Source organism: Monodelphis domestica, chromosome 1 (genome assembly GCF_027887165.1).
Source record: "Monodelphis domestica isolate mMonDom1 chromosome 1, mMonDom1.pri, whole genome shotgun sequence".
Classification (NCBI taxonomy): Eukaryota; Metazoa; Chordata; class Mammalia; order Didelphimorphia; family Didelphidae; genus Monodelphis; species Monodelphis domestica.
In genome coordinates, this window is record NC_077227.1 from 657,701,296 (window position 1) to 657,723,461 (window position 22,166).

General features: G+C 34.9%; 1 protein-coding gene across 2 annotated transcripts in view; it reads left to right on the forward strand.

Annotated features, from left to right (window-relative positions):
* FSHR (follicle stimulating hormone receptor) overlaps positions 1–22,166 on the forward strand; it is a 283,858-nt gene that overhangs the window by 253,433 nt on the left and 8,259 nt on the right. For both annotated transcript variants that reach the window (XM_007476841.3, XM_001375445.5), the window contains one exon: positions 17,420–17,605. In XM_007476841.3, the coding sequence (XP_007476903.2) occupies positions 17,420–17,605 (186 nt within the window). The remainder of the gene's footprint in view (positions 1–17,419; positions 17,606–22,166) is intronic.

Consider the following 22,166-nt stretch of genomic DNA (forward strand, 5'->3'; position numbering starts at 1 on the left):
CCAGTGTACCCACAGTTCTATAGATAGTAAATTGCCTTTTTATCCCAACTGGGATCATGAAAGAGAGGTCTTCTAACCATCTGTCAGAGTAGTGTACACCAGAAATGTGCTTTCACTTATGGAAATGATTGACCTGTAATAACATCTTTGCTGGGAGAAACAGAAATTGTTCAAATCCAATTTGCGGCACTGACTATAACATAGTTTATTAAATAAGTTGGGGAGCAAATTTTAACTCTTGCGTCTCCTGATCCAGCAAGGCATTTCTTAATCAACTATTGTCTCTTATTCTGCTTTTCATCTCAAAACCAAGAGGCTCTCCACAATCCAAGATGCTGTTAAGGAAGCATATCAAAATACCCAGAATGAGAGAGGGGGAGGGATCCTTTTAGTGCTCAATTTCTCAAAAAAGCAGTTGTTGCCATAATTTCACTTATGTCGAGATATTTGCCAATCCAATGCTTGGAAGCCCGTCATAACATTTCCCCAAACTCGTTTTCCATTCTCATTACACATTACTACCCTTCTCATATTCAGTAGATCTAGCCAAACTGGCCATCTCAGTTCTTCCCATTTGACACTCTATCAACTCGATGTCTTTGCACTAGTCAACCTAGAAAGTGTCCCCCTCTCACTTCTGCCTCATAGAATGCCTGTATTCATTCAAGAGGAAACTCAAGCACTGCTTTCCATATGAAGTCTTTTATAACCCCCAATAGCTAATGGCCTTCTTCATGAATGCAAACATAAACAATGAATATATTCACAAATATAAAGAAATCAAAAACAAAACAGTTAAGAACTTGATTTCATCTCTTTATATTCATTCTGTATAAAATATGTATAATTTGGCTTCCATAAGAGCAGCTAGGTGGTGCCCTGGTCTTGTGGTCAAGAAGACTTATTCAAATCAAGCCTCAAGCACTTATTAGCTATGTGACCCTGGGCATGTCACTTAACTTCTATCTGCCTAAATTTCCTCAATTATAAAATGAAGATAATAATAGGACTTATATCATAGGATTATTGTGAGGATCAAATGAGACAATATTTGCATAATACAGCACAGTGCCTGAATATAGTAGATACTTAATAAATGCTTCTTTCCTTCCATCTTTTCCTTTACAGAAAGTAAACTCCTAACAAAAAGAGATTGTTTGATTTTTTTTTTAATCTGTGTCATTAGCACCTAACAAAGTGCTTGGCAAATTGTAGGTATTTACTGTTTTATTAGTTGATGAGACCAAAAATACAGGTATGCTATACATGTATACTTTACCTAGATTTTAGCAAAATATTTGAAAAAGTATCTCATGCTATTCATTTGGAAAAGATGGGCAGATATGGGCTAGACATGAGCAGGATAATTGAAGCAGAGATTTGGAGTTGAAAGGAACCTTAGAAGGCATCCAGTCCAAACTTCTCATTTTACAGATAAGAAAACTAAGACAAAGAGAGGTTGGGTTATTTGTATAGGAACACTTAAGTAAGGATTTGGAATGAGATTAGAATTCAAGTCTTTCTGACTCTGGCATCTGTACATTCAGATGAATTTATATTTGTTTGCATGAGCAGATGCAAAGAATAGTCTACAATAGTATCACTTTGGGTCTGCATTGGCTGTTCAACCTATGCTGTTCAATCTTTTTAATCAGGATCTTGGATAAAGTCTAGGTAGCATGCTTAGTTTGTTTTCAGAAGGCACAAAGCTGGGAAAAACCAACAACATACTAGATAACAAATATAACATTAGAAAAAGAAAAATCTTGTCAAGCTAAATAATTACCCCAAATCTTTTCTTTATTTTCAAATTTATTTTATTTTGCCCAATTACAGGTAAAAATAATTTTCACATGTTTTAAAGTTTGTATTCCAAATTCTCTCCTTCCAAATATTCCCTCTCACATTCTGAGACAGTGAGCAATTTGATATAGGTTATACATGTGCGATCATGTAAACTATATTTCCACATTAGTCATGTTTTAAAAGAAAACAGAAAAAATGCAAACTAAAAAGAAAAATAAAAGTATTTAAAAATATGCTTTGATCTGTGTACAGACTCCATCAGTTTTTTTTCTCTAGAGGTGAATGGAATTTTTCATCATAAGTCCTTTGGAATAATTTCGAATGACTGTATTGCTGAAAATAGCTGTCATTTACTATTGATTTTTTGCACAATACTGCTGTTTCCATGAACAATGTTCTCTTGGTTCTGCTCATATCACTTTGCATTGATTCATCTAAGTCATTCTAGGTTTTTTCTGAGAGCATCCCACTAATCATTTCTCATATCACAATAGTATTCCATCACAATCATATACCACAACTTGTTTAGTCAAACCCTAGTTAATGGGCATTTCCTCAATTTCTAATTCTTTGCTACCACAAAAAAAGAATTGCAATTAATATTTGTGTACATACAGCTCCTTTTCCTTCTTTTTTATCTCTTTGGATATAGTCCACTTAGTCATAGTCCTTCTGGGTCAAAAAGCCATTTGGGCATAGTTCCAAATTGCTTTCCAGAATAGTTGAATAAGTTTACAATGCCACCAACAATGCATTAGTGTCTCAATTTTCCCACATCCTCTCCAATATTTATAATTTTTCTTTTCTATCCTTTTAGCCAATCTTAGAATGTGGGACAATAGCTCAGAATTGTTTTAATTTGCATTTCTCTCATCAGTAATGATTTAGGGCATTTTTTTCATATGACTAAAAATAGCTTTGATTACTTCATCTGAAAATTGCCTGTTCATATCCTTTGACCATTTATGAATTGGGGAATGACTTATTTTCTTATAAATTTAACTCAGTTCTCTATATATAGAGATTTATATATAAGGCATTTATTAAAAATAAGGCATTTATTAAAAAAAACTTTCTGTAATAGAATTTTCATGGTTTTGATTTTTGTATACTTCCCTACATCCTATTTTCCTCATTTATCCTACTCTTTCTCTCTCTCTCTTTCCAACCTGTCCATTCTCAAAAATGTTTTGCTTCTGACCATTCATTTTCTCCCCTAATACACTGCCTCTTCTATCAATTCTCCTTTCTGCTCTTATACCATTTTCCTTCTATTATCCTCTAAGGTAAGATACATTTCTATACCCAACTGAGTGTGATTATTCTCTCTTTGGGTTAATTCTGATGTAAGTAAAGTTCAAGTGCTGCCCCAACCTCATCTCCCCCTCCATTGTAAAATCTCTTTCACATGTATTTTATGCTAGAGAACCTACCTTATTCTACCTCTTCCCTTCTTCCTTCTGTTTTTTAGAAAGTTCTTTTCCTCAGTAGATTTTTTTACTCTTTTTCCATGTGGCTAATTCTGCTTTTTAAGAAGTTCTATTTGGTGGGTTTTTATGCTTCTTTTCCCAATTGGCCTATTCCATTTTAAAGTTATAATTTTCTCCTATGTTTTTTTGTGCCTCCTTTACCAAGCTGTCAACTCTTTTATCATGATTTTCAAGCATCACTTTAATTTATTTTCCCAATTTTTCTTCTACCTCTCATATTTGATTTTTAAATCACTTTTGAGCTACTCTGATAATTCTTTCGGGGTATGAGACCAATTCATATTTTTCAGCAGTACTACTTTTGTTGTCTTCTTCTGAGTTTGTGCTTTTTTCACTTGCACCAAAGAAACTTTATATGTTTAGTATTTTTTTGTTTGCTTATTGTATAACCTTTTCTTGTCTTTTAACTTAAAAAAAACTTTTTATAGTTGAGCATTCCTGTGTCAAAGGTATCATTGTGCCAAGATTCAGATTCTGTGCAATGCTTCCTTCAGAAGTAATTCTTGGGATCTATAAGCTTTTAGTTCTTCCAAGGTTGTATTATGTAATAAGAGGTATATTTAATACTGCCCCAATCTGTGCTATGGGCTGTGAGTAACTGCAGTCTTCTTTTTCTACCCCTGAACTAACACCAGAGACCCCTTCTCCCCTGTGGCCACAAGAACTTGTATGTGCTAGTGCTTCTCCTCACCCTGGGACTATGACCTGGGTCTGTGCCCTGAATCTGCTTATAAATAATTTAGCAAAGTCCTACATCTAGAGCCATCAAAGAGTGCCCTGTAATCTCTTTCTAACAAATGGTCCTATTCTCTTCCCTTCTGTGGATCTGAGCTCTGGAAGCTGTTACTACTGATCCAGCCATCCCAAGGCTTGCACTGGCTTGCAGAGGTGGGGCCTGCCTTGTAACACCAATCTGTGCTCCCCAGTGCAATGGATTTTTTGTGCCAATATTCTAAGTTGTCTTGATCTGAAAAATTGTTTCACCTCCTCTTTTTGTGGGTTCTGACTGTCCAGAAATCATTTTGAAGCATTATAGAAAAGATCTTTAGAGGGTAATTGGAAGAGATTATAATGGTTACTGTTTCTTCTCCACTATCTTGGCTCTGACCCTACTGCATTTTTAAAACAGGATGCCTCATAGGAATCTCAAACTCAGCATGTCTAACTAAGCCTTTGATGCTCTTGTGTCTCAGAACTGATACTGACAGAAGATAAAAGTTTAAAGAGAGAGAAAAATTAGATGTCTTTATTTCAAAATAAAAATATAATTTCTATAAGTAATTATGGGCATCTAAAGTTCATTTTGAACAGACAGAAGTTATAATAACATAGTAAAAATCATTTTTCAAAATTAATTTAAAAACACTGATATATATATGTGTGTGTGTGTGTGTGTGTGTGTGTGTGTGTTTTTCAAAACATCCTGGTCATGGGAATGTGTATTATATTACCTGACTTCTTGGTGAAGGGTGGGAAGAGTAAGAGAGAAAGGAAAAATGGATTTAAAAATATCAAAATAAATATTTTAAATATTGTATTGTCATATAATCTGAAAAATGTTCAAATCTTTTTTTAAAAGGGCACTATTATCTTTCTATTTACATTGTCATCCTTGACTCCTCACTGTCACTCATCCCGCATATCTAATCAGTTGTCATGTTTTGTCATTTCTTCCCCCACATCTCTGGTAGCTGTCTTCTTCTCTCTACTCAAATGACCACCATTCTAGTTCAGGCTCTTATCAACTCTCACTTGAACTATTTAAATAGCTGGAAAATTGGTTTCATTGTATCAAGTCCTTTCCTTCTCCAATATAGCTTATACAGAGCTGCCAAAATAATTTTCCTAAATTGAATTTCTGACCATGTTATCCTAATGCTTATTTAATTCAAGTAGCTCGCTATTGCCCCCTAGGATAAAATATAAAGTCCTTCTTTTGAATCTTCTTCCAACCTGGGCACAATTTAATTTTCCATACTCATTATACAATACTCCAAAAATATTATGAACCCCCCAAAATGACCTCCTTGCTCATCTTTAACTAGGCTACTCCAGTTTCTATCTTTATACCACTACCCTAGCTACTTTACATGTCTAGAATATTCTTTCCCCTTAAATTCTGTCCTAGAATCTTTTGTTTTGTCTTTTCTGCTTGAAGCTTTTCCTGACTTCTCTAGCTGCCAACTCTCTCTAAAACCAAAATTTATCTTTTTGCATATTCTATATATGTTTAATTGTTAACATGTTTGTCCCAAATAGAACAAAATCTCCTTGAGGGCATTGTCAGCTGAATTTTTGTCTTTAGTTCTTATTAATTTGTATCTTTAGTTCTTAATATGACCTGTTAAAAGGACCAGAAATTAAAAATACCTTGATGAAATAAGTACATCATTTGATTCAGTGTATTGGCACATATTAGAAATAATCAGACAGAGTCAGGAAGACCTGAGTTCAAACCCTCATCTCAGATACTGTCTAGGTGTGTAACTCTAGGCAAGTCACTTAACCCCAGCTGCCTAGCCTTTGATGTTCATATGTCTTACAATTGATACTGACAGAAGATAAGAGTTTAAAGAGGGAGAAAAATTAGATGTCTTTATTTCAAAATAAAAATATAATATCTATAAGTAATTATTGGCATCTAAAGTTCATTTTGCACAGATAGAAGTTATGATAGCATAGTAAAATCATTTTTAAAAATTAATTTAAAAACACTGCATCTATTGACATGACTGCCATACTTGGTCCTTCTAGTAAACGGTTGATTTGATTCATAGTCAGGCAAATAAGAAGGAATAGAGAAGAGAGTAGTGTCAAGATGTCAGATGAGGAAAGAGTATCCAGGAGGAATGTGTGGCCAATAGCATAAAAAAGGGGCAGGAACTTAAGGCAGATAAAAATGGGGGAAAAAAATCAGATTTTGTGATTAAGGAGTACTGGTGACCTTTGGGAGATTGGTTTCAATAGAGTTTTAGCCTCAAGCAGGCAGTTTGCAAAGGGTATAGCTCAGGAATGTTTTGAAGATGAAATAAAGGCATCAAGTGTTGATTTCTCTTTCTAGAGATGGGGGTGGAGGGGCAGGGTGTGCATGGAGAAGAGATAGAGGTGACAGATTTTAGAAAAAGCATTAATGAAATTGAGGTTGTCCACAAAAGAGGAATCAGAATGTTTAAAATCCCAGCAGTGGCTCTACTCTGTCTAATCTTTTTTAAGAAAAGATTTTGACAGACATGATAGCTGTCCTCAATAGAGAATCCACTGATAGGTGAGGGAGTAGAATATTTGAGTAAAATAACAATAATAATAGATCAGAGTTGCATAGCATCGTAAGATTTGCAAGGCAGTTTATGTGTATTATCTCAAATGGCTCAAGGATTCACTATGGGTTGAATATATGAAGGGCTCCGAAAGAGTGACGAGAATAATAATAACTCACATTTATGTAGCCCTTTGCAGTTTATAGCTTTCCTCACAACAACCCTATGATGTGGGTAGTGCAAATGACATTATTCCCATTTTGCATTTGAAGAAATATTTGCAAAGTTCCATAGGAAGAACCTAGCAGGTAAGTATATGGACGATTTATGGAATAAGAGAGAAAATAATGGCCTAGAATTAGAAAGTAGGTTGGGGGTATGAGCTGCACTTGGAGGGAATATCCTAAGGGACATCAAAGTCCAACTTCCTCTTTTCTCAGATTAAAAAAAAAAACTGAGGAGTCAGAAAGAGGAGATGTCTTGGACAGTTAGTACAGGATTTGAACTCAGATCCAATTTCAGATATAGTATTCTAGATCATGGAACTATAGTTAATATATATATATTATAATATATATATATATAAAATAACAGTTTCAGAGAGGGAAATGAGAGAATCCCTTACAAGAGAGCTTCTAGTTCTACAGAATGCTATGGTAGCCAACACTGCCCTCAAAGTACCAGTCAAATCATAAGAACAATAACATAAATGGAAACTCTGAAGACAGATTATACTATTTCTGTTGAAAATAATAATTAAGAATATGGATAGATAAAGGAAATGGCTGACTTTGAGTCAGTCAGTTAAACTTTCTAGCACTTTTCTTTCTTTGGTAAAATAAGAGGCTTGAGCACTGCTATCTCTCAAGTCTCTTTCCATATATTAGGCATATATTCCCTCCTCGGCACAATTTGTTCTTGTTCAGCCATTCAGTCATGTGTGACTCTCCATGATTCCATGCACCATCACTATCCATGGGATTTCTTGGCAAGGATATTTGAGTCATTTGACACTTCCTTCCCCAGTGGATCATTCTATCAGGCAATCAGAGGTTATAGGACTTGCCCAGGATCACACAGCTAGCCTTGTGTCTGAGATCAGTCTAGGACCCGCAGTCTATCCACTGAGCCACTTAGCTGCCTTAAGCTAGTGCTTATCCTCTGACTCATCAATTTGGCCTTGAATTCTGCTCTTCCACTGCTGTTCTTGTACTATTAAATAGTATTTAACTTTTCATATGTGTGTGTCAGTTTGTACTTGGTTAGGCTAATGTACCTAGGAAAAGGGTCAATAAGTAGCAATAAGTAAAGGACTGCTTACTCACTAAATATTTACAGCTTGATTGATGGATATGGGGGAATTTGGAGCCAAACGAGCGACCCAAATAAAACTTTGCAAAAGGAGCTGGTTTGAAAGCCAGCTGACAAAAAATCTTAGTTTCAAGTGAGCTCAGGAGAACTCGCTATGTTTATGTAGAAGGCAATTACATGTGACAGAGACCATCAAAAGGAACAAGCAAAGAAGCATCTCCTAGACCTGAAGATGAAGGAAATACACATTAGGGGCTAAACAGAACTCCTAGCTTCAGGTTCAAGTCCTCCCTTTATCCTGTTCCCTCATTCTTTTTGGAACTCTTCTTTGAATTCCAGCCAAGATCTTTTGCTTTGCACCCATTATCTCTTACCTTCCCTCTCACTCTATTCTCACAGTATCATCCATCACAGAGATTTACAAAGATTATAATTACTGTCATTTCATTTTCTAAAGCAAAAGAGATGGATATATGGTTTGAGGAAGGATATTCCTTTTGAAATGTCTTCTTTTATTCTTCTTAAAATCTATCCAGTCCCAATCACAAGTTGTTTTTGATGTCTTCTTGGAGCCCTTGAAATTGCAATTACCCCCTCTTTCAAATTCATTGGGCTACTTTTCCCTTTCAAAAAATGTTTAGAAACTGTCACTGGATTTTTAAAAAGTATTATGATGGAAAGACCATGAAATCACTAGTTTAAATGCCCACAGAGGTCATCTAGTCCAACCCATACCTGAGCAAAGATCCCAGCTAGAGCATCCCTGAAAAGTGGTCACCCAAGATTTTCTTAAATACTTGTAATGAAGGTAATGTATTGTTTCTTGAGCAATCATTTGCATATATGGATATTATTTAGAATGTTAGGAAGTTTTTCCTGATAATGAGGCTAAATTTGCCTCTTTGTAACTTCTGTCCATGGTCCCTAATGCTACTCTTCAGAACCATGCAGAATAAGTTTCACCATCCTCCACAGGGCCTTCAAATATTTGAACACAACAATTATGGTTTCCAAAAGTCTTTTCTTGTTGAGATTAAATGTTACCAGGTTTGCTAAAGTATAAACTCAAAGCTCTTCACTATCCTGGTCACCCTTTTGTGAATACTTTCTGGTTGATCAACTCATCCCTAAAATAGGGAAAAGAAGACATAGAACCATAATATTATCTTCTAAGTCCTGGGAACTACATTTCCTTTAGAGAAATTTATGATCATAATAAGGATTTTTTGGTTTCCATATCATACTATTGATTTCTACTGAACTCCCTGGATGCCTAAATCATAAAATTTTCTTTGTCTTCCTCATCTTGAGGTTGTGAAAGTTATTTTTAAACCATGTGATGGTCTCACTTTTTTTACTATTCAGGTTCTTCTTATATTCCAGCCAACTCATTTAGCCCATCTAGATTTCAGGCACTCAATGTTTTCAGCATACCCTACTAGCCTTATGTCATCTATAGATTTTACAATTCTTCCATATATGCCTTCAGCTAACTATTTGATAAAAATGTCAAATAGCATAGGATTAATCACAAACTCCACTTGATATCTTTCCAAGTTGACATCAAATCTTTAATCATTATTGTTGTATCCAGTCATTCAGCAAATTCCAAATGTAACTTGCTCTTTTGTGTCTAGTCTTTATCTCTCCATTTTTGCCTACAAGAATAGCATGGAAGACCTTAAAAAATATTTTACTAAATTGGTAAATGAAATCTACAGAAGTCTCCAGATTTACCAGAATGCTAAACCTTGTAAAAGAAAACAATAAGGTGGTTCTGGCAAAATCTTTTCTTAATTAAGCCTTGCTAGACCTCTGTGATTGCTTCTTTTCTAATATATTTAATCACTATCTCTACTAATGTAGGCTGAAATTTTGCCAGGAATTGAAATCAAATTGAATGATTTATAGTATTCTTGATCCCTATTTTGAAAATTTGAAAATTTACACTTCTCCATCCCTATTTTACCTCTTATTCTCTGTAATCCTTCAAAAATAATTGACATTAGCTCAGCCATCACATTTGCTAGTCTGGTAGGAGTTTTTTAATGCTTCTGGACCTGATGACTCGGAATCATCGAAACCATTTAGAAATTCTCTTACTTTCTCCTACTTATCTTGGATTTCTACTTCCTATCTTTGTTCTATTCTTTATACTCCAAAGATCATTCTCGGCAGAGAAAATAGAAGCAAAATGAAATGACTCACTCTTTGTTGTTCAGTCATTTCCAACTCTTTGTGCCCTTATTTGGGATTTTCTTGGCAAAGATGCTAGAATAACTTGCCATTTCTTTCTCTGGCTCATTTTACAGTAAAGGAAACTGAGGCAAACAAGGTTAAGTGATCTAGTCAGGATCACTCAACTAAGTATCTAAGGCCAGCTTTGAACTCAAGAAGATGACTCTTTCTGACTCTAGGACTAGTGCTCTATCCTAGCTACCCCTAGATGCATTCTACCTTTTCTTCATAATTGATAATCATTGTTCTAAGCAAAGATTTGATCTATTTTTTACTCTATTTTCCCCACAAAAAGGTAAAAAAAAACTAAAACCAATTTTGTTGTCCTGCTTTCTTTACAAGCATATTCCTAATATTAGCAAGTCTAAATCTAGCTCTTAATGACTCCAGACAGACTTTTGTATTTGTCTTTCCTTCCATCCCCTTTCTTCCATCTTCTGTATGTAATTTCATTTTTTTCAACTGTAAGTTGATCAATTAATTTCCTTGACATTCCTATCAGTCTGTTCAAAAAACTTCCACTTTTCCTCTTAAGAGGAAATATCCATAGAAGCCAGGGAATAGGATATGAAAGAAAAGGATAGTAACAGGGTGAAAAGCTGCAGAGAAGTCACTGAAGAAGCATTTATATTTTTAACGGGATTTATACCCATGTATCTCAACTCTTGCTTGCCTTCCCCATACCACAGAATGCATCAGCCAACAAGAGGAAATGTATATATAAATTAGGTCTTTCATATTTCTATTTATCAGTTCTTTCTCTGGAGGTGGGCATTCTTCAAATATTAAATCTTGCGCTTTAAATAATGTTCTCTTGGTTCTACTTATTTCACTCCAATATATTTTGTAAGTCTTTCTTTGTTTTTTAAATTAATATGTTCATTGTTTCTTATTGTACAGTAGTATTCCATCATAATCATATACCACAATTTTTATCAGTGATTGTCCAATTGATGGACATCACCTATTTTTTTTTTGTAATGTAGGGGTTTTTTGTATTTTGTAATATAGGGTTTTTTTTTTCCTTTTTCCTTGGGAAACAGACTTACCAATTGTATCGCTGGTCTAAATGTATATGATTCTTAATGTTTTATAATAAAATTAAAAAATGATATTTCTATATCTCCTTCCTTTACAGTTTTTATTGCATCTTTTGATATATTTAATCTTTTGTTCTTCCAAGTAAATTTTCTCATTATTTTGGAGCTCAATAAAATATTTTATTGGTAATTTTATTGGAATGGCATTGAATGGTAGATTAGTTTTGGCAGGATTGTCATTTCAATAATATTGACTCTGCCCATTAATATATAATTAATATTTCTCTAATTATTTAAATCTGACTTTATTTGTATAAAAGTATTTTATAATTATTTTTATGTTGTTCCTGGGTCTCTTTTGGTATTTTATTCTTCTGTGATTATTTTGAATGAGGAATCTTGTTTTTAGTTCTTTTCTTTGTTAGTGATGTATAAAAATGCTAATGCTCTATGTGAGTTTATTTAATATTCTGCTAAAATTACTAATAACTCTAAGATTTTCCACATATACCATCATACTGTCTGCAAAAAGAGATGGTTTTATTACCTCCTGACCCATTCTAATTCCTTCAATTTCTTTTCCTCTTCAGTGGTATTGCTCTTTTTTCTTATTTCTTTTTTTTTTGTTGTTGTTGTTAAATAATATTGGTGATAATGGATATAATTGGTTCACTCCAGATCTTATTGGGAAGGCTTCTAATTTAATTTCATTACAAATAATACCTGTTCATGGTTTTAGGTAGATGTTTTGTGTACCATTTTAAGAAAAACTCCATTTATACTTATATTTTCCAATGTTTTTAATAGTAATGAGTCATATTTTCTCAAAGGCCTTTTCTGTATCTATTCATATAATTATGTGTCATTTATTACTTTTCTTATTAATATAATCAATAATGTTAATCATTTTCCTCATATCAAACCATCCCTTTATTCCTGATATAAATCCTATTTGGTCACAATTGATTATCTTTGTGAAACTTTGTTGTAGTCTGCAAGCTAGTATTTTTTTTCAGGATCTTTGTATCCATATTCATTAATGAGATTGATCTATAATTTTCTTTCTCTGTTTTAGCTCTTCCTGGTTTAGATATCAGAAGCATATTTGTTTCAAAAATGGAGTTTGATAAGACTCCTTTATCTACTATTTCAAATAATTTATTTAATATTGGAATTAGTCTTTACATGTTGGTGGAATTCAGTTATACTTCCATCTGACTCTTATGCTTTTATTTTTGGTAAGTTCATTTATTGCCTGTTCCATTTCTTTTTCTAAAATGGATTTATTTAGATATCTTATTTCCTCCTCTGATATTTAGTCAATTTACATTTTTGTAGGTGTTCTTCCATTTCAATTAAATTATTAGATTTATTGTCATATAATTGAGTAAATAACCCCTAATAATTACTTTAACATCATTTTCATTGGTGGTATATTCACCTTTTTCATCTTTAATCCAAGTGATTTGATTTTATTCTCTCTATTTTAAACATGTCAATCATTTATCTATTTTCATGATTTTCTCATAAAATCAACTCCTAGTTTTATTTATTAATTCAATGGTTTTCGTATATTCAGTTTTATCAATATTGTCTTTGTTTTTTAATTTACAGTTTGGTGTTTAGTTGGGGATTTCTAATTTATTCTTTTTCTAATTTTGCTTCCATAGTCCCCTATTTAATGTATTTTTATTACACTGTGGTCTGAAAATAATACATTTAATATTTATGCTTTCATATAATTATACTTTTGTGACCACTGGACAATTTTTGTAAGGTACCATGTACAACTGAGGTTACTCCTTTCTATTCCCATTCAGTTCTCTCCAGATATCTATCATACTTGGATTATCTAAGATTCTTTTCATCACCTTGACTTATTATTTATTTTTTGGTTAGATTTATCTAGTTCTGAAAGGGGAAAGTTGAAGTCTCCCACTATTATTGTTTTGTTATCTATTTCCACCTGTAACTTATTTAGCTTTACCTTTAAAAATCTGGATGCTATAATATTTGGTGTATATAGATTTAATATTAATAAAGCCTCATTAAATATGGTACATTTTAACATAATATAGTTTCCCTGTTTATCTATTTTGATTCACTCTATTTAAGTTTTAACTTTGTTAAAAATCATGATTTTTATCCCTGCTTTCTTTGTAATATTATATTCTGCTCCAGACCTTTATTTTTATTCTGTCTCATTTTTAAATGTGTTTCTTGTAAACAAGATATTACTGGATTTTATTTTTTGATCAATAAGCATTTATTAAGCTCTTACTATGTGTTTAGCCTTATGCTAAATACTAGGAATACAAATAAAAGCAGAAAGAAAGATATCTCTCCAAGAATTTGTATTCTAATAGGAAAAACAACACATAAAAGGAAGTTGAGTGGAGAGAGCAGCTAGATGGCTCAGTGGATTGGGAGACAGGCCTAGATATAGGAGATCTTGGGTACCAATCTGTCCTCAGAAACTTCCTATATGACCCTGGGCAAATAACTTAACCCCCATTGCCTAGTCCTTCCACTCTTCTCCCTTGAAACCAATAAAGAATAATGAATCTAAGATGGGAGTAGTTTTTTTTGTTTGTTTAATGAAGTGGGAAAGATGATAGCATGATGGCATGATGAAAAAGTCGGGGGGGGGGGTGCACTGGTACCATGGTAGGAAATATAGCATGGCTGGGTCTGAACACCTTCTTAAATAGAAGTTCAAATGATGTCATCCAACCAGAGGCATGGGTCCCAGAGGTGAAGAATACCTCCAAGGTGGAAATTCCAGGGCTGACATAATGCTTCAAGATAAAGCAATTTCTGGGGTGAAGTCAAGCAATTAATAAACATTTAAGTACCTACTATTTTCCAGGCATGTGCTAAAATATGAAGATACAGAGAAGCAAAAGACAATTCCCTGCCCTCACAGGGTTTAAAATCAATAGGTTTATCCATGTTAGGTTGCTGATAAAAAAATCTATTAACCTTAAACTAAAAATATCAATTCCTTAAAAATATAAATTTAAATCCAGAGAAATAACTGTGGGAGAAGAAAAAGAAGAAAAACAACTGCTTGATCACATGGTTCAAAGGGGATATGATTGGGGATATAAACTCTGAATGATCACCCTAGTGCAAATATTAATAATGTGGAAATAGGTCTTGATCACTGACACATGTAAAACTCAATGGAATTGTGAGTTGGCTATGGGAGGGAATGGGAGGAGGGAAGGGAAAGATCATGAATCATGTACTTTCATTTCCTGCTTAGTATTATACACATATTATCCATGTCATATCTCTCTATTAGAATAATTTTTTGTTCTTGGTTAGAGGAACTGTTTCTTTTTTATCTGTATAGACCTATAGCCAAACATTGTGTTTTGAAAATCAAAGATGCTTAATAAATGTTAATAAATGTTGTTCAATTGAAATGAGAGACTTGGTGCAAGCATGATGAAAAGCAGTTGAGAATTAAAATAAGAAAGTGATTGAAAATTCCCATAGCTTTTTGAACCAGACATTCCCTTGCTACATATATAATCCAACAATGTGAATTATAGAAAGGCCTTCACATACAACAAAGTATATATAATAGCATTTTAGTCATTATAAAGAATATTTGGGAAAGATGTCCATTTATTTGAGACTGACTAAATAAACTGAAGTCAAGCAGAGTCATTTTAATTTGATAGCATTCAATATTTTTGTTTTTGTTTTTATTCCACTGTCAAAGTCATTGTGTATATAGTTTTTTCCTGGTTCTTCTTATTTCACTTTGCATCAGTTGATATGTTTTCCAATATGTCTTCATATTGTTCATCTTTATTCCTTTTATAGCACAGCAATATTGAAAATATGTATAGCATCACTTTTAGTAGTTATAAAGAACGAGAGGAAAAAGATGTCCACCAAATGGAAAGTGACTAAACAAATTGTGGTACATGAATATAATTAAATATTAATGTTCCATAAAAAAGATTAATATAAATGACTCAACTTGACTTCAAAGAAAAGGTGAGAAAAAGTATCCCCCTTTCTTAATTGGAGACATCAGGAGCTATACATGTAAAACACTGCATAGACTGTTAGATTTTATACATTAGATTTGTTTTTCTGAATTCCTTGGGGAGGGGGGTGGTGTTGTTACAAGGATCATTCTTAGGAGAGGGATGCATATATTTGGAAATATAGGTGATATAAAATAAAATATAATTTAAAAATCCCATGTGACTAAAGAGCAGGATTTTGCCTCCTAAGGTCAGGATCTGTTCTACATTTGTCTTTGTATCTTCATTTCTAGCACAGTGCCTTCAATTATAGACAGACAGACAGATACATAGATACATACAACATTTATTTGACTCCAAGGTTACAAAATACATCACAAATATTACTTTAATTGTATATAATAAGTACTCCATAAATATTTGTCAAATGGAATGTCTTCCCTCCCCTGTCCCATGAGATCAAACGATCCCTGAGGGTGGGTCTATGTAAGAGTGGTCCAAAGAGGAAGATAGGGAATGAAGAGGTGGAACAGAGGAGATATTCTAGGCCTGTGTTGATTGATGTGTGTCATGTGTGCCTGAGGGGGCTGCTCACTTCACCCTCTCCACACTCTCCTGGGGACATTTCTCACATCACCCTCTCCTTTGCCCAGCATCTCAATGGGAGCACTTCCTCCCTCCCCTGTCTGGGGTAAGAGTTCACATGTGGCATGAGGGTTACATTTTGGGCACTTGGTCTCTAAAAGGTTCTCCATCACTGTTCTAGGCAATGGCAAGAGTATTACTAAAGTCACAGAGAAAAGAACAGGCAAAGTATGTTCTGGAAACTGGTCACACTCAGACCCCTTCTCTGCAGATGGAGAAGGTAGAATATATCAAAAAAACTAACGTGACTAAAGAACTTTTAATATAATATTTTATTTTCTATAATTATTTGTAAAAACTATTTTTAGAATTCATTTTTTATACTTTGTGTCCCAAATTCTCTCTCTCCTTCCTATCCTCCCACTTCATTGGCTCTCAACCCTCCCCCATCCCTGAGACAGTAAGCAATCTGATAAGAGATTTTACATAATCAATCATGTAAAAAAAATGTCCAAAACTGACTAAATTTATAAATGTAACCCTGGAACACTAAAGGAATATTATCAACACTAGCTTATTCATGATTAGTGTATTCAAAGTAACCTATCCTTGGGTCTAGATTGAAGCACTTATAAAGGGTTACAAGGTCCTTTGTTCCCCTGGTTATAAAACATAGTCAGAATTAATATGGGATGTGGGTCGGGGGAAATTATGAAGGTATATATCTCTTTTGTATTGTCTATTTATCAAATGAGTTTCTGTGACATCAATAAACTGTTATGATTAAAATTTAGGGGTTGAGACTAAATATAATAATTATTGGTCACCAAGGATTTTACTTATAAAATCCTAAATGAAACAATCAAGTCAGAATGGAGTTTTTATGGTGATTTAATTACAACAGGAGGAAGAAATTATTAGAGGGAGAGAGAGAGGGAGAAAAGGAAAGGAGTTTTTCTCAAAACCGCTCTGGCTTAGGCTGAGCCAAGGCGGGAGTTTAAGGCCTTGGAGAGCCAAGACAGAGAAGTCCTTGTCACTCATGTGACCAATCTGAAGGAAAGCTGTCTGCGGGGCTCCTATAAGCTTGAGCTCCAGGATTGGACTGGCATTCAGCCCTCTCCACAGGAAGTCACGTGAACTCCAGAGGCTGTTCTCTACCTCACTTCCTGTGTTTCACATGTGCCAATCATGGCTCAAGCTTGGCTTAGGACAGCTCAGGGGGGCAGTTAGTTATTTCTGATTTGTCATTAGCTAGCACATGTCAGTGTAGTGTGGGTGTACACATTCTTGGGTGCTGGACCAAGCAAAATGGAGGAAATTTAAAAATTAAAAAAAAAAAAACATACAAGCTAGATAAAACTGAACTAATGGGCCTAGTTTGTGTCGCTCATGTTGAAAAGAAGGGGAAATCAGCCTGAGTAGATTATATAGTGTTAGGCTGTGAATGCTAGGGCTAAGGAGCTTGGCCTCTGTGGTATAAGCAGTAGGAAACCACTAAAAGTTCTGAATGGAGAGATGACAATAGGGAAGACAATGGTACACAACATAACTATGGGCAAGGGAACCAACCAAGAAGGCCCCATGAGCTTGATGTGGATATTTCACAAGTATTTCTGGCCTTCCATCCTCTAAACAGGAAATTTCAAAATCTTCCTACTAACCAGGCTCTCTGCTTCTGCTTGAAGGGATATCTCCAGAACAAGGATCCATTCCCTTCCCACTGATGGCTTGAGAAATCTTAAGAAACTAAGAGCCAGGTCAGCTTACAACTTTAAAACTCTCCCCAATTTGGAAAATTTTGCTGAGCTAGTGGAAGCCAACCTCACCTACCCCAGCCACTGTTGTGCCTTTGCAAACTGGAGACGGCAAGCGTGAGTCATTCCCTTTTTTTTCATTTAGTTTTCTTTGGCCATTTCTGGAATACAAACAGGACCAATCTGTCTTTTAGGGACATCCTCCCTAAAGCATGATTTGGTTGTCCCAGAAACTCACCTTTTCTTCCTGATAGCACCATTGGACATGTCTCACCCTTCTGACCTCAACTCTTCTGCCCTTCTCTGGAACTTCTTCCTCATTGCATCTTCACACACACACACACTCACACACACACACACACACACACACACACACACACACACACACACACTCACATCAGCTTTATTTCATTCAAGCCCAGATGACCAATAATCAGGGAGAAAGGAAAGGAGGAACTTTTTTTTTTTTTAAGGCACAAAGGCAATGAAAGGGTGTCATAAGATAACAAGAGTTTCCAGCAATCTTTGCCAGGTTACTCAGGTTCCCTGCATTTGAAGAATGCTGCATTTCTATAGATATAGATTTATCCTTTTTAATCCCAAATCCTGTTTGCCTACACACTAAGGGTTTCAGTTAATTACCAATGGGCATCATTTCTGTGAGAACTAATATACAGTCTAAACACAAATAACAAACCACATATAGAGAGTCGTACACCCAGGCAAAAACATGCACAGACATGAATGAAATGTCCTCAAGTCCTGAAGTGTTTTTAAAATGACTTAGAGCTAAGATGAGATCCACTTAGAGCTAGGCTGAGGCCCACTTAGATGATTTGCAGATAAAGGGCTGCTTTTCCACAAGAACCATTAGTATGCATTAAGAGACTATCCTCAGTCAGTAGGTTCTTTGGAGATTAACTCAAGACCAATCAAATCTCCTCTCCACAATTAGAATTCATAAGGGCCTGGTCCCAGGCAGAAGGGCTGCCTTTTTCTTATTAGAAATAGAAATTCCAACCAAGGCAAGAAAGATACCAATTAGTCTACAAGTCTCTGAACCTGAAAACCCCCCAGGAGAAATCTCAATGGACATTAAGATCACCACAAGAGCAGGTGGCCCAGAAATGTTCAGCACATTGCTTGGCATGCTGCCAATGCTCTGCAAACATGTATTGTTTTATAATTGATGGGATGATTCTGGTCTTGTTATTGTTTAGTCATTTCTGTTGTGTCCAACTTCTCCTGAAGTTGGGGCTTTCTTGGCAAAGATACTAGAGTGGTTTACCATTTCCTTCTCTAAATCATTTTACAGATGAGGAAACTGAGGCAAACAAGGCTTAAATGACATACACAGTATCACACAACTAAGTTAAATGCCTGAGGCCAGTTTTGAACTTAGAAAGATGAGTCTTCCTGACTCCAGATCTGCCTTGCTATCCACAGTACCATCTAGGTGCCCTATTCTGATCTTAATACATCATAACAACAGAGGCTCTAGCCAGGAACATTATGGTTTTATCTAGGAGTTAGTCATCTTGTTACCTTTTTTTTTGCCATTCTCTGGAACTGCCTCCTTACTCCTAAACTGCTATAATATAAACTATTATGTATAATTGTATATATAAGCTTATCATATACTAGTGAAATGAGTCAACTCATTTCATACCTATTATACATTTGGCTTCTATTATACATTGGTTGTTTAATTTCCCATAATTAACTCTCATATCTATAGATTTGTTGTTAACTCATGTAATGTTACTTAAATATTTCTTTATGTATTATGTCATCTCCCTACCTTGAAGACAGGAATTGTACATGTTCTCACTATCCCCCATAGTGCCTTGTGATAATAGCATTTTACATTTATTAAGTGCTTTATTCTTTGAGAGCGCTTTACAAATGGATCTCCTTTGATCCCTGTAATAGCCCTGTGAGAGATGCTGGTATGATCCCCATTTCATTGATGAGGAAACTGAGACACAGAAAGGTTAAGTGATTGGCCTGGGGTTGTCATTCAGTCATTTTTTAGTCATGTCTTACTCTCTGTGACCCCATTTGAAGTTTTCTTGTCAGATACTGGAGTAGTTTGCCATTTCCTTTTCTAGCTCATTTTACATGAGGAACTGAGGCAAATAAGGTTAAATGACTTGCCTAAGGTTATACAGCTAGTAAGTGTTTCAGGCCAGATTTGAACTCATGGAGTCAAGTCTTCCTGACTCAGACCCAGTACTCTGTCCCCTGACCACTTGGGTGCCTTAGCGATCTAGGATAGTATGAAAGTCTCATTCTTGAGGGGTCCATCTCTAAGCTTTCCTTATCTGTCTGAACGGAGTTACCTCTGTTTGACCAAATCAAAAGATTCCTGTCTTTGCCAAAGAATTTTCTGAATCCTCCCTCTCATTTATTTTCTATTTTCTGCATGTCTGTTATTTAAACTTCATTAAGAAAATTCAGGCTCTGATGTGAACATTTTTCTCTGGTTACTAAAATGGTAAGGCTCAACCTGCCCCAAAGGGTAGTTCTCCTTGAGCAAAGAGGAAACAATTTATGCCTTTTTACTTTTCAGAAGGCAATATTCTCTCCTGAGCCTGCTTCTTGTTCAAAGCTGGCAGTCGTTCCATGGCAACCCCATCCAAGTGCCCTGGAGCATTTGGTTGGAAACCATTCCAATCAATACTAACCAATACTAAATAGGTTAGTGTAACTAAATTAAAATTCTGCACCTCCTCTACTTATTTCTGGTTGAGTAATCTCTTGTTGAGAAAGTCTCCCAAGTATTTTATAATACTTTTCATTGTAGCCATCAGAAAACCAGAAATCTGGGTTGTGGACATGATTAATAAAGCTTCATCCATTCATATTGCACAGCTTCTTCTTCAAAGAAAAGATAACCAGAGTGTGTAAATGTGTGTTTTTCTGATTCATACATCATATACTTAATTACTAATAGAAACTTAATGAATACAAATAAAATTCCTAAGTGAATCCTTACCATAAGTTTACCTGCTGCTTCATAATAGAGAGATTATTCTGATATGCTCTATATTTAGCATCCATCTGTTTGGTCAGAGTATTTATCATTTGGCTTCAATACAAACATATCTTAAAATGTCTTTTCCATGTTGACAAATTCTCATGAATGTTGGAGTTAAAGTGGAAACAGAAACAGAAAATTAATGTGGGAACTTTGAAAGGCATATCATGAAATCCTGGGTAAACCAATTCCTCCTTGTACATGGGTTACATTCTAGGGTACTGTATTTTCTTCCTTCCTTCCTTCCTTCCTTCCTTCCTTCCTTCCTTCCTTTCTTTCTCTTTCTCTTCTCTCTCTCTCTCTCTCTCTCTCTCTCTCTCTCTCTCTCTCTCTCTCTCTCTCTCTCTCTTTCTTTCTTTCTTTCTTTCTTTTCTTTCTTCCTTTAACTTCCATCTTAGAATCAATACTGTGTATTGGTTCTAAGGCAGAAGCGTTGTAGGGGCTAAGGAATGGAGGTTAAGTGACTTGCCCAGGGTCACGCAGCAAGGAGTGTCTGAGACCAAATTTGAACTCAGGACCTCCCTTCTCTAGGACTGGCTCTCAATCCACTGAGCCACCCAGCTGCCTTCTATATTTTCTTTCTTAATATCAATTCCCTTCCACTTCCCCAACTAAGAGAGAAGCCATGGTTATTATATAGAAGAGAATGAAAGACTTGTAGAAGAAAGGAAGGAAAAGGAAAAGGAAAGATAGTGGGAAAAAAGAAAGAACTGAATAAAGAATGATTAAATATATGTAATTTACCTACCACATAAGACTATTTTAAAGAAAATTTTATATTAATAGGATCAATTTTTATAATTCTCTTTTATTAAGTAGGTCAAAGTGGTAGGGAAGAAGAATTGAGAAAGCTAGAAAATTAATATACTTTTATTAAATCCTAAGCATCCCAAGGGACCAAGGGCTTTACAGTTGGGTCATGAAGTCCATAATATCCACAGAATATTTCCACTAATATGCAATATTAATGTGCAACTCTATAAATTACTTCCAATTAGAGAAGAATGTCAATCTACATTGGTAAAGGGCATTTTCACTTCATTAGGAATTTCATTCATTAGGAATAAAACTACTTATGCCAATGAAATAAGAGATCCAGCACAAAACATATGTGCAATATATAGGTGTTTGTAAAAATCAATGAAAATAAAATAGACATTTCAATCATTTCTAAACAATGTAATATAAATACACATTATAGTCTTGGATACTCAACAAAGTTAGAAAACATTCTAAATAGAGTTAGAATAAGAAGACCTGGGATTTAGCCCAGGTTCTGCCATTTACTAGTGGTGTGACCTTGGACAGTCACTTCACATTTCTGAGCATCAGTATTCACATCTACAAATATGGTGGCATTGTTGTTATTCAATTGCTTCAGTCATGTTTGACTCTTTGTGACCCCATTTGAGGTTGTCTTGGCCAAGATACTGGAGTTGATTGCCATTCCTTTCTCCAGCTCATTTTACAGATCAGGAAACTGAGGCAAATAGGGTTAAGTGACTTAGCCAGTCACACAGCTAGTACATGTCTGAGGCTCCTGATTCCAGTTGTATCTACTAAGTCACCTAACTGCATCTACAAAATAATGCTTGGACTGATTGATGGTGACTAATATAGTAGTGGAAAGGTAAAGAA